The following is a 12,471-nucleotide window of genomic DNA, read 5'->3' on the forward strand; positions in this document are numbered from 1 at the left end:
GCTGGGCAGGGCAGGCCCGGGCGCGGGGGCCGGCTCCTTGGCGCGGCAGTGCCGGCTGCTCCATGCTGCTCTGGCGGGCCAGCGACAGGCGCTGCCGGGGGGTCCCCAGGGGTCTGGGTCCCCCCAGTGGCCACTCCCTGCCTGCGGAGAGGAGGGGAGTAGGGCGTGAGGGAACTGGGGGGAAAGAACCAAGGTGCCCGTTCTTGGCCCTTGCAGACCTGAAACCCTCCCGCCCCAACAAGGCCCAGCCCCCCCACCCCCTCCACTGCAGTGGGTGCAGCTGGTACCTGCCACCAGGCGGTAGCTGGTGCTGGGGTCACCAAGGCCTGGGAAGCAGCTTGACCGCGGGTCCTGGCGGGTGGGCCCTGCCATGGGCATAGGGTGGGGGGTCAGAGCAGCCTCCAACTTCCACCCCCACCAGCCCGCCTGGGGGAGACTCAGCAGCCTTGTGCACCCTCCAGGCTGGGCACAAGGTGGCCAGCGCCCAGCCCTCCCCCTGCAGCCCTCGCCCCCCTGCACTCACGGGAGTTTCGGGGCAGCCCAGGCCCGATGCTGACGGTCAGCACCTTGCCCGCGGCTCGCAGCAGTGCCCACTCGCCCCGGCCCAGCTGGAAGTGGATGTGACGGGAGCCGGCTGTGCCCCAGGGCCCCCAGCCGTCCTTCTTCACCTTGAACTCCAGCCTGCAGGGACAGCAGGAGCATGTGGGGACACCCCCCACCCCAGCATCTGGCTCCATGGGGGGGCCCAGACCCCAGGGGCGGGGAGGGGGGCCAGGGCAGTGCCAAGAAGGCACATACAGCACCGAGCGCAGAGCAAGTGGCAGGAGTTGGGGGAGCCAGATGCTGCCCCCCCCACATCCCAGCTCCCCTCCAAGATCTGGGACAAGAACCCAGGCGTCCTGGCTCCCAGCCCACTTTACCTATGACCCCTCTCAGCCATCCCCTTGCTGAGCTGAAAAGGACCCAGGCGTCCTGGATCCTACCTCCACCTGCCACCCCACTACCTACCACACCGTCCAGCCACTTCTGCAGCTGGAGGTGGGATTAAAAGAGCCCAGGAGTCCGGGATCCCACCCTCACACCTACCCATGACCCCATCCAGCCTGAAGCTGAGGGTTAAACGAACCCAGGTGTCCTGGCTCCAACCCTCTGCTGCCGCCCATTACACTAGGACCCCCCGCCGGCCCCTCCCTGGGCAGAGAACCCAGGAGCCCACCCCCAGGCTTGGGTCGCACAGCACCTGGCACCGCAGCACCCGGGGTCCAGCCACACAAAGACTGATGCCCCTCTCCAACCCTTCCCAAAGCTGGGAGGGGACCCAGGCATCCACTCCCACCCCCGCGACTCACTGGTTGCTGAAGTTGAGGGGCAGGGGCCGGGCGGCCCGCTCCCCACAGCGCCGGCTTAGCAGGCTCAGCAGCTCCGTCTTGAGCACGGTCTCCAGCAGGCTGTCGTACTGCGCCGTGTGCACCACCACGAAATCGTCCTGCAGGGAGCTGCAGGGCAGGGACAGCCTCAGCCGGGGCTGAGGTCCAGCCAGCGCTTGGAGCTGCACGGCCACAGCCTGGACAGACGGGTACGGAGGGCGCCGGGCATGCCCAGCCTGCGGAAAAGGCACTGAGGAGGGGCCCTGAGTGCCGGGGCCCATGGGTCTGGGGGTTTCTAAGCCTGCTGGCTGCAGCCCAGACTGGGGATGGGGACTGGGCTGTACCAATGCTCCTGATGGGACCAAGTCTGGCAGTTCCTGGCTAGTGGGTCTTGCCCCCGTGCTTAAAGTCAGACAGACGCTGCATTGGGGTCAGGAAGGAATTTTTTCCCCTTACTCAGACTGGCCCAGACTGGGGGGTTTTGCCTTCCTCTGTGGCGGGGGCATGGCCCTGGCCTGGGATCTCTTGAGCATCTGTTAACAACCTTTGCAGCAGCAGGACATTGACTGCCGCGGTCCCCCAGCTTTCCCTGAGGCAAGTCCGGGTGTGATGTCTTACGTCAGGGCTGACGGTAGTTTTGCTACAAGATCACTTGATTAATTTGCCTGGGAAGGTTTGGACAGGCCTGATCCTGCCTCAGGCAGGGGCTGGACTAGATGGGACCCCTGGAGCTCCCTTCCAGCCCCACGGCCCTGGGATGCTATGAACTAACCCTGCCAGACAGACCTGGGGGCTGGGGGGGGGTCTCTCTCACACTGGCCCCCCCCAGCCCAGGTCCAGCACCAGCTGGAGACGTCCCCGGGGGTGTGGTGCCAGTGCCTCGCCAGCAGCCGTCAAGGCGCATGGTGGATCAGGCTGCCCCACAACCCCTGCCCCAAGGGTCACTTGCCCCACTGGTCCCCCCCCTGCACCTGAGCGACACAGCCTGGACATGCTCGAGCTCGATGCGGCGCTTGAGCACCTCGCGGATGGCGCCCTTGTCGGGGCCCTGCCGCACCCGCTCCCGCCCGATCAGGTAGAGGCACCGCGGAGTCAGCATCAGGTCCCGCTTCACCGCCTGCGGGCATGGGGCACATGCGTGAGCAGAGTGGGGGAGAACAGGGGCAAGAGCAGGGCAAGGGTGAGGGGCAGGATGAGAGGGGAGGGCAGGCCTGGGGGGGGCCAAGAGGCCGCGGTCGGTACCTTGAAGCGCCGGTCGTACTTGGTGACGGTGGCGGCAAAGTCGACGCGCTCGCGCCGGCCCAGAAAGCGCCGCAGCTCGGGGCGGGCATCCAGGCCCAGGTAGTCGCCGGCAAAGGCACGGTTGAGGCTGTGGCGCCGGCGCTCCTTGCGGTGCAGCACCAGGTTGGAGGCTGTGGGCAGGGGGGTTGTGAATCCCCCCGCCCCCTGACCCCGCCATGGCAGGGGGGACGAGAGCAGCCTCTGCGGGGCTGGGGCCCGGGTGCGAGTCCCCGCAGGAGCAGGTGCATAGGACTCTCCCGTGGAGCTGGGGGGAATGTCTCCATGCCCCAGTTTCCCCAGTGGGAACACGGGCAGCAGGAGCTCCCCCAGGCCCGTACAGCACCTGGCGCCAGGGCAGGGGCAGATCCAAGTGGGGGCAGGGGCAGCTGTGTCATTTCAGGTCCGTATAGCCAAGCCCCAGGCACTGCTGGGGGAGGGGGAGGCAGGACCCACCTTCCTCGCGGAGGCGGATTTGGGTGCGGGCGGCCACATGCCGGCGCCAGGCTCGCTGGATGACACGGGCGAAGCCATCGTAGTGCCGCTCCCGCATCTCCTCCAGCAGGAACAGCTGGGGGGGCACCCGGTGAGGGGCTGCGGCTCTGCTCACGGCCCCTTCCCTTGGCTCCAGGGACTGGCACCCTCCCCCAGCCAGGTGTTGAATCCCTCCCCACCCCCAGGCACAGGTCCCAGCTTCCCACGCCCCACCCAATGCCCCCCGACTCACTGACTCGGGGGCCTTGATGAAGACCTTGCTGCAGCCCAGCTCGAACTGCCCGGGGTCTACATTGACGGCCTGCAGCAGGTGCAGCACTCCCTGGCGCTCCTCGCCCCGCCATGCTGGCCACGTCTCAGGGGTCAGGATCGCGTACCTGAGGGGCAGAGGACCGAGGGGTGTCTCCCAGCGGGCGCCTGCCCTGCCTCCCCGTCCCAAGCCCCATGGGGGCAGTTTCAGCCTGGCCGAGGTCTGCACGGCACCACGGGGCCCAGGAACCCCCCACCACCGAGAGGAGGCCAAATGCCAAGACAGAGTCCCTGACCCCCGACCCCAACAAGGTGCAGAGAAGGGCAACCACAATGCTCAGGGGCCTGGAGCTGTTGCCAGACACCTCTGGGCCCATTGCTCCTAGTCCTGGCTCCTGCCAGGTGGGGCCAGCCTGGCATGCCCAGACAGGGTGGCGATCCCTTGCCCACCAGAGCCCACATGGGGCACGGGTCCCTTGCCAGGCAGCCCTTGGCCCTGGGATCTGGCTCCATCGCTTGCTGGGAGATCCCAGGGGTGGAGCCATGGGGCACCATGGAGGGGGTGCCACCCGCCCCCACCGCCCGCGCTCCCACCTCTGCAGGAACTTGTGGAAGGGTCTCCGGTAGGCGTAGCCGGCGCGGCGCACGCGGATGTTCTCCCGCAGGCCCAGGTACTCAACCTGGTGCTTCACCCTGCAGGCAGGCGGGGGCAGTGAGCACAGCGCCAGGCACCCTCAGCCCGCGACGGGGGTGCACAGGGCTCCAGGTGCCTGTGACGGGGCCTGGAGCCAGATGGGACGGGGGACATGGGTGCGGGGTCGGCCCCACCTGCTCTCCTCCCAGTCGCGGGGCCGCTTGGTCTCGTTGGGCTTGATGCAGCGGATGTAGTGGGGCGTGCAGCACATCAGCCGGGTCACCAGGTCATTGGCCTGTCTCTGCAAGGCACCGGAGCTGCTCAGCTCCCCCGCTGTGGTGGGATCCCCCTCCTCGCAGCCCCCCCAACACAAACATCTCTAATAAGCAGGAACAGCCACATGCAGCTTGTGCTGGGGGGAGCGCAGCTGGACACAGCAAAGCAAAGGGAGCAGAGAGGAGGCCACCTGCAGGTGCAGGATGACTGGGGGGGCACCAAGTAAGACCCAGCAGAGATTTGGGAGGGTTGGGGAGGGGTAAGCTCCAGATCAGGCTTGGGCTGAGGTCTGGGCAGGCTCCCAACAGGCCTGGGGAGGAAGGCAGAGAGGGGCAGGGTGTTTGCTGCTAGCCCATCACCCCCTCGCAGCCCCCATGGCTGGAGGAGACCAGCTGGAGGCCAAGCAGAGACCCCTGCATGGTCCCTGCCCCTGGGTACCTTGATCTTGCTGCCAGCCGTGGTGGGTCGCCCCTTCTTCTCCATGTGGATGTTCTCAGGAAACAGGTCTCGGATGAAGGGGCTGCAGGGAGGAGACATCAGGGACAGGCCTGGGCGGGGGCTGTTTGCTGGGCCTCAGCGCGGCTCCCCTGGGCCTTGCCAGGAGGGGACAGAAACCAGGCATCCGGGCTCCCTGCTCCTCCCGGCTCGACACCTCCGCCCCTGAGCTGGGGGCACAACCCCGGCGTCCAGCCCCCCGGGCACTCACAGCTCGCTGCTCTGCATCAGCTCGATGAGATCGTTGAACAGCACATCCCGGTTGCGCTCGCAGAAGCCCTCCACGTCGTAGGAGACCTGGGGGTACAGGGGGCGGGGGGCTGCAGTGACACGGGGGTATCAATCGACCCCCTCCCCCGCACGGGCACAGGGGCAGGGCAGGGGTTAAGGCCAGGAGCATGGCCCCCTGGCGCAGCACCCCCAACCCCTCTGGGCTCCCCCAGCTTCCCCCCCGGCCCACCTTGCCAGCATAGTGATGCACGACGAAGCCGCAGCTCCAGGGGTTGAAGTGGGGGTGGGTGCCCAGCGCAGCCTGCAGCTTCTGCAGCAGGCTCTGGTCGGCGCCCGCGCCCTGGGCATGCAGCGTGGCGCACACGTCGTCCAGGACGCTCAGCACCCCTGGCGGGTTCTGGTGGGGGAACGGTGCCCAGTGCCCTGCTGCAGCCACGTCAAGCCAGCCGGGGGTGCTGTGCCCCTGTCCCAGGCTGGGGGGCACCAAAAGGGCAGGGGGGGCTGCATCTAGGCCCCATCCCCCCCATCCAGCCCAGGACAGGTTCCCCCCATACCCGGGGGAGCCCCCTGCACCCTGGAGGTGGGGCTTGGAGAGGCCCCACCCCCAAAGTTGTAGGGGCGGGGCTTGAGACCTGCCTCTAGGCACAGCAGGACCCCCAACCCTGTGGAGGCAGGGCTTGGAGAAGCTGCACCCCATAACACGCAGGACCACCAGCATTATGGGGGTGGGGCTTGGAAGGGTCCAACCCCCTTGATACACCCAGGACCCCCACACCATGGAGGTGGGGCTTGGAGATGCTCTGCCCCCCATGACATGCCCAAGACCCCCAGCATTGTGGGGATGGGACTTGGAGAACCCCCCCATACACCCAAACCCCAGCCCCAGCCTAGTGTGGGCGGGGCTTCCCCAAGCTCCACCCACATGACAGAGGACCCCCAAGGTTTCAGGGGCAGGGCTTGCAGGGGCCCCACCCCCTGTCACGCACCACTTTGCTCTCGATCAGGTCACAGACGATCTTGTTGTTGAAGTAGTCGATGGGACTCCAGCAGATGCCCTCCTGCACGTACTCCTCCTGCGGGGGGCGCTGTGAGCAGGCAGTGGGGTGGGGCAGGAGGATGGGGGGTTCCCCCCTCCCCCCACCCCGCGGCTCGCGAAAGCAGCTGGCTCTGCAGCGGGACACTGGGCTCCTGTCCCTCCTCCGCCATTTATGCAGCCACTGCCCCGTGCCTCAGTTTGGCCATCTGTGAAGTGGGGCTGCACAAAGCAACCGAGGCCTATTCCAGCTGGGCCTTGGCTGGGGTAATGCAGAACTTCTGCACCCCACTCCTGCCCCATGGGACAGGGGCAGGAGGGGAAACTGAGGCACGCCCAAGGGCACATGCTGCAGCTGGTCCAGCGAGGAATAGAGAGAGCCCAGGTGTCCCGAGCCCCTGCCCAGAGCCACACACTGTGCCACGGCTCCCCCCGCCTGCCCCCCCAGCCCCACCTGCTCCGCCTTCAGCGTCAGCTCAATGAAAATCTGCTGCAGTTTCTCGTTGACAAAGTTGATGCAGAACTGCTCGAAGCCGTTCTTCTGCGGTGGGACAGACACGCACCCACAGGCTGACAGACAGACCCATCAGGCCCCGGGTTCAGATAGGGCATGGGGGGAAGTACCATACATGGGTCTCAGAGGGGCTGAAGACCCCCCAGCCCGGCCTCACCTGGAAGATCTCAAAGCCATAGATGTCGAGCACGCCCAAACTGTGCTCCTCCCGCGCCTTCTGCATGGCCCTGTTCACGGCCTGGAGACGGAGGCACCAAGTCTGGCGGGGTACAGGCCAGGCTGCACGTGCCAGGGGCTGGAGCCCCTGATCTGGGGGGGGGATCCCATAGATGATGCCCCAGGGGGAGCAGGGAGCTGGGCACAGGGTGGTAGCAGGGGTCTCAGGGTCCCTCCAGGGGCCAGGAGCAGGTGGGGGGATCTAAGGGCTTCCCCCAGGTTGGGCATGTGGTGGAGGGGGGTCCGAAGGCCACATAGGAGCTAGCATGTAATGGGGGTGTGAGATGCCCCCATGAGGTTGGGCATGCAGTGTGAGGGGTCCAAAGTGCCCCCCAGAGGGGGTGGGGGGGGCACATGGGACGCACGTCAACGAGGTAGTCAAAGAGGCGGGCGTGCAGGGCCTTGGCCAGGGCGTCGCGGCTGAAGCTGGCCTGCTGCGCGTTGAGGGTCACAGCGATGACCTCGCAGCGGCCCCCCCACCGGCCGTCCAGCTTGCGGCTCGTCAGCTTCTCTCGCAGCCGGCTCTGCTCCACGCCCAGCAGGTAGGCAGGGAAGGCCAGGACTGGGGGCAGAGGGGGACGGGGTGGGGGGTAGGTGCCGCTCCCTGCCTCAGTTTCCTCCAACCCCCCCATTCCAGCAGCCGGCTTCCCAATGGGGCCCAGCCAGCGTGCTCAGGGGACATGCCCCCACCCTGGCCCATGGGACCCTCCTCTCCTGAGGGCGAGGACAGAGGGAGGAGGATGGGGAGCCCCTCACAGTCCTCGCTCTCCACGGCAGCGTAGTTGTCGGCATCCCGGAAGCCGACGTTGCCCAGGTGCAGGATCCCAGCCACGATCTGCAGCACCAGCGCCTGCTCCTCCCCGCTCAGGCCCACCACGTCCATGGCCGTCTGTAGGGGCAGAGCGCAGGGGGCTCGTGACGCGGCCAAGTGGAGAAGCAGGGGTGCCCGGCTGTGCCGGGGGCAGCATGGGCACGGGGCGGGGGGAAGCTGATGTCCCAGGAGGGGCCGTACCAGGGTCTCATCGAAGTCCCGCCGGTCGTCCACGTCGGCGGCGGTGTAGGCGGCCGCCTGGTTGAGGTAGTAGTAGTAGTCGGGCGTGGTGATGCCCAGGTTCTCCCGCTGCTCCGGGGAGGCGCCCACCAGCAGCTGGGGACAGGGGCAGGGGTGGAGGGAGTCACGTGCCAGCAGGGGACAGGTCCCCCAGCCGTGCTCCTCTGCCATGCCCCAGGCCCCCAGATGTGCCCCAGCTGTGCGCAGATCCCCCAGCCCCACCTGGTAGTAGATGTGGAAGTTCCTCTCTCCAGGGTTCTGGCTCACGACCCGCGACTTCTCCAGCAGGAAGTTAGAGATGCGACCGCCATCAGGCTCCCCGCCCTGGCTGAACTGGATCTCAAAGTATTTGCCCTGGGGAGGGGGGCTGTGAGCCGGGACCCCACAGAGACCCAGCAGTGCTGCAGGAAGGTGCTCAGATAGCAACACCCCATGCAGCAAAGGGCTGACTCGAGCCCTCCCCCCTCAGCCACCAGACAAGCCAGGACGCCTGGGGTCTGTCCCCAGGGCAGCAGGGAGCTGGGGGCACTGAGGGCTCCTGGGCTCCATCCAGGGGGGTCCAGTGGCTACAGGCTGCTCCCAGCTTAACCACTGATGGCAGTGCCTCAGTTTCCCCATAAGATGCAGGCGAGGCCGATGGGTGGGGGGCAGGGAGGCTGGACTCGCAAAGCCCCTGGAAGCAGTGGGTGGGGCTGGCGTGGCAGGGGGCACTCACAAAGCGGCTGGAGTTGTTGTTGCGCACGGTCTTGGCATTCCCAAAGGCCTCCAGCAGCGGGTTGGACTTGAGGATGATGTCCTTCACGTGCTGGAGGGTGGGGGCACCTGTCAGAGCCCCCCATAGCCACCCACCAGGATGCCCAGCCCCCCACCCCAGCACATGGGGGGCAGCCTGGGGATGGACGCCCTGGGAGAAGATGCTTACATGCCTGTCCCTGCAATGCCTTTCAGATCCACCCCCCAGTGCCCAATCTGTGTCCCATGCCCCAAGCTTGGCAGGGAACAAGGCCTGGGCCTTATGCCTGCCAAAGCGCCCACCACCTGGGCAGGCTGAGCCCCCAGGACCTGCTGCCTGGGAACGGGATGGCAACAGGCTGCTACGGAGCCTGGGAAGAGCCGTCGTTGCCCTCGGCAGAGCCAGGGCTGGGAGTGGGGCGGTCCCCTGCTCCAGCTACATCTCCCATGATGCTCTTGGGTCTCCTTCTGGTGAGGGCAGCAGTGCATTGTGGGGAGAGGCTGGGAGCCAGCACTGGGGGGCCTGGTGGTACCTGAACTTTGGGGCCCCCGCCGGACACCCTGGAGATGTAGCTCATGATGTACTTGGCCGCCACGGTCTTGCCTGCGCCACTCTCCCCACTGCGACACAGGAGGGCAAGGGTTAACATGACGCCCACTGTGGAGGACACCAACCCCCCCAGGCCAGGGAGGAGGCAACCACCCAGCTCCCTTCCCCCCTGTATTCCTCTGCTCACCCTCCCCCAGCCCCAGACATGCCCACTGGTACCTGATGATGATGCACTGGTTTTCGCGGTCGATGAGCATGTTGCGGTACGAGCTGTCGGCCAGCGCGTAGACATGCGGCGGGTTCTCATATGGCGCCTGCATCACGGGGGGGGGCACCTGTCATGCCAGGCCTGCGCTCCCACCCTGGACCTGAGCCAGGCCAGGCCCTCGATGGGATGCATCAAGGGTCCCGGAGCCCTGCCTGTATGCAGGGGGGGCTGGGCCCCATATTCCCTGCCTCAGTGGGTCAAGGCTTCACCCCCAGCCCCAAGCACCAGATCCAGGAAGGGGGTCGGTGCTGGTGACATCCGACGCAAAGCCCCATTTGGGCTGGGCACTGCATCCATGAGGACGTTCGCGCTCAGCTCGCCCATCCTCAGCTGATGGAGTCTGAAGCCCCTGGGCCCGGCCCCAGAAGAGGGTCCATCATTTGGGAACAGCACCCCTAGGACAATGCCCCCTGGGCTCTAGCACCACAGGGCTCACCGCGCCTTGGTACATGTCGATCTCGCGGTCTGTGAAGTAGGGCAGCTGCCGGAAGGGGTTGATGGAGATCAGCACTGGCCCGATGTAGGTCTGGGGGCGCCAGTTAAGGGCCAGGCAGCAGCCAGAGCCAACAGGGAGGGGACTGGATCCTCCCCCATCTCCCCATAAACAGCCCTGCTGTATTTAAGCCACTCACTATGGGGCAATAACAGCTCTGGTGCCAGGACAACAACCTCCTGCTGCTGCCAGGGTTCCTCTGGCTCCAGCGGGGGTGGGAAGAGAGCTGGGACAAGCCTAAATGACCCCCACAAGCTCACTAGCAGGATCCCAGCAATCTGCGGGGGTCCGTGCCCCCTTGGCTCCTGCAGCATCACAAGCTGCTCCTAGGCATGGCAGGGAGCACCTTGTGATACTGTGCAAGCCTAGAGGGCCAGAGCCAGCCAGGGGCAGCGTGGCCTAGTAGGCAGAGCCCCAAGCTGGGATGCAGGCACCCTGGGTTGGAGTCCCAGCTCCATGCTTCAGTTTCCCCCGCCAGGGGTGCAGTGATTCCTCCGCTGGCCCGGGGAGGGGTGATCCAGAGGCTGGGCAGGTGCCATGGTCAGGAGGATACAAAGATGTAGCCGTCGAGGAAGCGCCGGCGCAGGTTCTCCACGATGGCGTCCTCAGAGACGCGGCGAAGCAGCACCAAGTCATCCACACCGCTCTGCCGCACGCCCTGCGCCTGCCAGTGGTAGCGCTCCTTGCTGCCCTGGAGGGGGGAGAGCAGCAGGGCAGTCGTGGTGGGAGGGTACGGCCAGGGCCTTGCTGCAGCCAGGCTGGGGTAAGGTGGCATCAGTGGGATCAGGACCCTGGAAGGTCTCCCCCTCCCTCCCTGCAGTGCTGGCGCGGGGCCGACCACACAGCCTGGCACTGACACTGCCTGTCCCATGGAGGGGGATGAACGCATCTTTGCGGCTGCCACGATGGGGCAGCCCCGGCTGGGGCCAGGGCCCTGCCTGGGCAAGGAGGGTGGATGTGGGAGGGGGCGGCCAGGGGGCTCACAGCTGCTGAGGTGAGAGCGATCCTGTCCGTGGCCCCTGGATGACTCAGGAGCCCTCGGTGGGCAGCTGGTCACAGCCCTTGCCGGGGGGGGGTTGATCCCAGGGCTCCCTGCCCCCTGCTGTAACCACTGCACAGCGCTGCCGCTAAGCACAAAACCAGGCGTCCAGGCCTCCTCCTGCCCCCCGCTGAAAGCACTGGCCAATCCACAGTGGGCTGTCCTGGGTTCAAATCCTGCCCTGGGCGTGCGGGAACCACCAGCGCTGGTGGCTGGAGGGGGCGCCTGTCCCAGAGCCCCGGCCTGTCCCCACCGGGACTCGGCAGCTCCTGAGCCAAGTGCCACCTGCTCCTGCCTGACCCTGGGCACCGCAGGCCTTTTGGGGTGGGGGTGACCGCTCTGGGACCGTGGCAGGTGCGGATCACCAGAGACACTGCGACCACAGGGGAATGAAGCCCAGACGCAGGTGTGTGACAGCCAGTGGCGTGCCTCAGTTTCCCCTCTGTCGCCCTATGGCCTGTGGCTGCCTCCTGCGGGACGCATGGAGCGCCGTGTGCCTGCTCAAGGGCAGCCTGGACTGAAACCAACCCGGGCGGCCAGAAACTGAAGCCGATACCGGGGGGGAGGGGAAGGCAGTGCCGTCCAGTGCCACCTCCCAGCCTGGCTATGGCCGGCCCCAGACACCCCCGGGGTGCCAGGCTGGAGGGGTCGGAGCTGAAGCAAACCGTGCATGTCGCGTGCTGGAGACCCCCAGCCCCCGGCCACCCCCACCGCCCGCCAGGACACCGTAGCTGAGACGGCTGCAGCAGTTGCCAAGGCGCCGTCGCCGGCCGGCACAGACGTGCCGGGGTCAGTTGCTAGGTGATGCGGCCCGGGAGGGGGATGGGCGCGGGGGTCTCCCGCCAGCCTCGCCCCTGGGTGACGCAGGACCAGGGCGGCCGGTCGTGGCCCTCGCTGCCCTGCTGCCGTAACCGCGGCGCGGTGCTGCCGCTGTGTGGGGGGCCCAGGCGCCTCCCTGCCGTCACCCCTGCGCTGCCCCTCCGACCACTGATGGCAGAGCCCAGGCGCCCCGCCGTGCCCGGCGCCCAGGCCCACAGCCCTTCGCCTCTGCCCACGGCTTTCGCTGCCTGGGCCTGGCAGCCCTGGGACGAGCCCGGGAGACCCGGCCCCAGCCCTGGAGCCTGGATCCCGCCCCGCAGTCCAGCACCCTCGGGCTTTGCCTCCGAGCGGGGCACACAACCCGGGCGGCGGGGGGACACGTCTGCCAGCCGGGCACGGGCTGCGCTGGGCGCGTTCGGGGACACGCCTGCACATGGGATGGGGACGCGTGTGCCCAGCCCCTCCCCTGGAGGAGGTTTCGGGCTCCTGGGGTCCCCCCCGGGCAGGGCACTTGCCCTCTCCGGGCCTCAGCTTCCCTGGAAGCTGGGGGGGGGCTGGTTCCGAGCTCCGCCGCCCGCCCCTGGCACGGGGCAGCGCACAAGCTATGTGCGTGCACACGCGTGTACAAGCGCGGGTGTGCCAACGCACGTGGAGGCGGGCGAGGTCGCGTGTGCGCACACGTATGTGCATGCTCGCGCGTGCGTGTGCCCGGGCGGGCGCGGGGCCGGGGC

At 67.4% G+C, this 12,471-nt stretch overlaps 2 protein-coding genes across 2 annotated transcripts in view; one reads left to right on the forward strand and one right to left on the reverse strand.

The window, feature by feature from the left end:
• ZNF687 (zinc finger protein 687) overlaps positions 1-4,635 on the forward strand; it is a 39,143-nt gene extending 34,508 nt beyond the window's left edge. The window contains exon 10 of the transcript XR_002105024.1: positions 4,626-4,635. The gene's annotated coding sequence lies outside the window, so the exon portion shown is untranslated. The remainder of the gene's footprint in view (positions 1-4,625) is intronic.
• The window catches only part of LOC109324706 (unconventional myosin-Ie-like), an 11,612-nt gene extending 955 nt beyond the window's left edge, over positions 1-10,657 (reverse strand). The window contains exons 1-25 of the mRNA XM_019556737.1: positions 10,436-10,657; positions 9,826-9,915; positions 9,341-9,435; positions 9,105-9,192; positions 8,555-8,644; positions 8,062-8,193; positions 7,801-7,935; positions 7,545-7,677; positions 7,154-7,350; positions 6,730-6,810; positions 6,513-6,599; positions 6,012-6,098; positions 5,255-5,422; positions 5,006-5,091; positions 4,738-4,819; positions 4,218-4,324; positions 3,984-4,082; positions 3,373-3,517; positions 3,102-3,216; positions 2,610-2,779; positions 2,339-2,484; positions 1,350-1,496; positions 524-681; positions 288-365; positions 3-141 (exon numbers count right to left, since the gene is read on the reverse strand). Of these exons, the coding sequence (XP_019412282.1) occupies positions 3-141; positions 288-365; positions 524-681; positions 1,350-1,496; positions 2,339-2,484; positions 2,610-2,779; positions 3,102-3,216; positions 3,373-3,517; positions 3,984-4,082; positions 4,218-4,324; positions 4,738-4,819; positions 5,006-5,091; positions 5,255-5,422; positions 6,012-6,098; positions 6,513-6,599; positions 6,730-6,810; positions 7,154-7,350; positions 7,545-7,677; positions 7,801-7,935; positions 8,062-8,193; positions 8,555-8,644; positions 9,105-9,192; positions 9,341-9,435; positions 9,826-9,915; positions 10,436-10,657 (3,077 nt within the window). The remainder of the gene's footprint in view (positions 1-2; positions 142-287; positions 366-523; positions 682-1,349; positions 1,497-2,338; positions 2,485-2,609; positions 2,780-3,101; positions 3,217-3,372; positions 3,518-3,983; positions 4,083-4,217; positions 4,325-4,737; positions 4,820-5,005; positions 5,092-5,254; positions 5,423-6,011; positions 6,099-6,512; positions 6,600-6,729; positions 6,811-7,153; positions 7,351-7,544; positions 7,678-7,800; positions 7,936-8,061; positions 8,194-8,554; positions 8,645-9,104; positions 9,193-9,340; positions 9,436-9,825; positions 9,916-10,435) is intronic.
• Positions 10,658-12,471: the final 1,814 nt, after the last annotated feature.

Source organism: Crocodylus porosus, unplaced genomic scaffold (genome assembly GCF_001723895.1).
Source record: "Crocodylus porosus isolate Cpor-Errol unplaced genomic scaffold, CroPor_comp1, whole genome shotgun sequence".
Classification (NCBI taxonomy): domain Eukaryota; kingdom Metazoa; phylum Chordata; order Crocodylia; family Crocodylidae; genus Crocodylus; species Crocodylus porosus.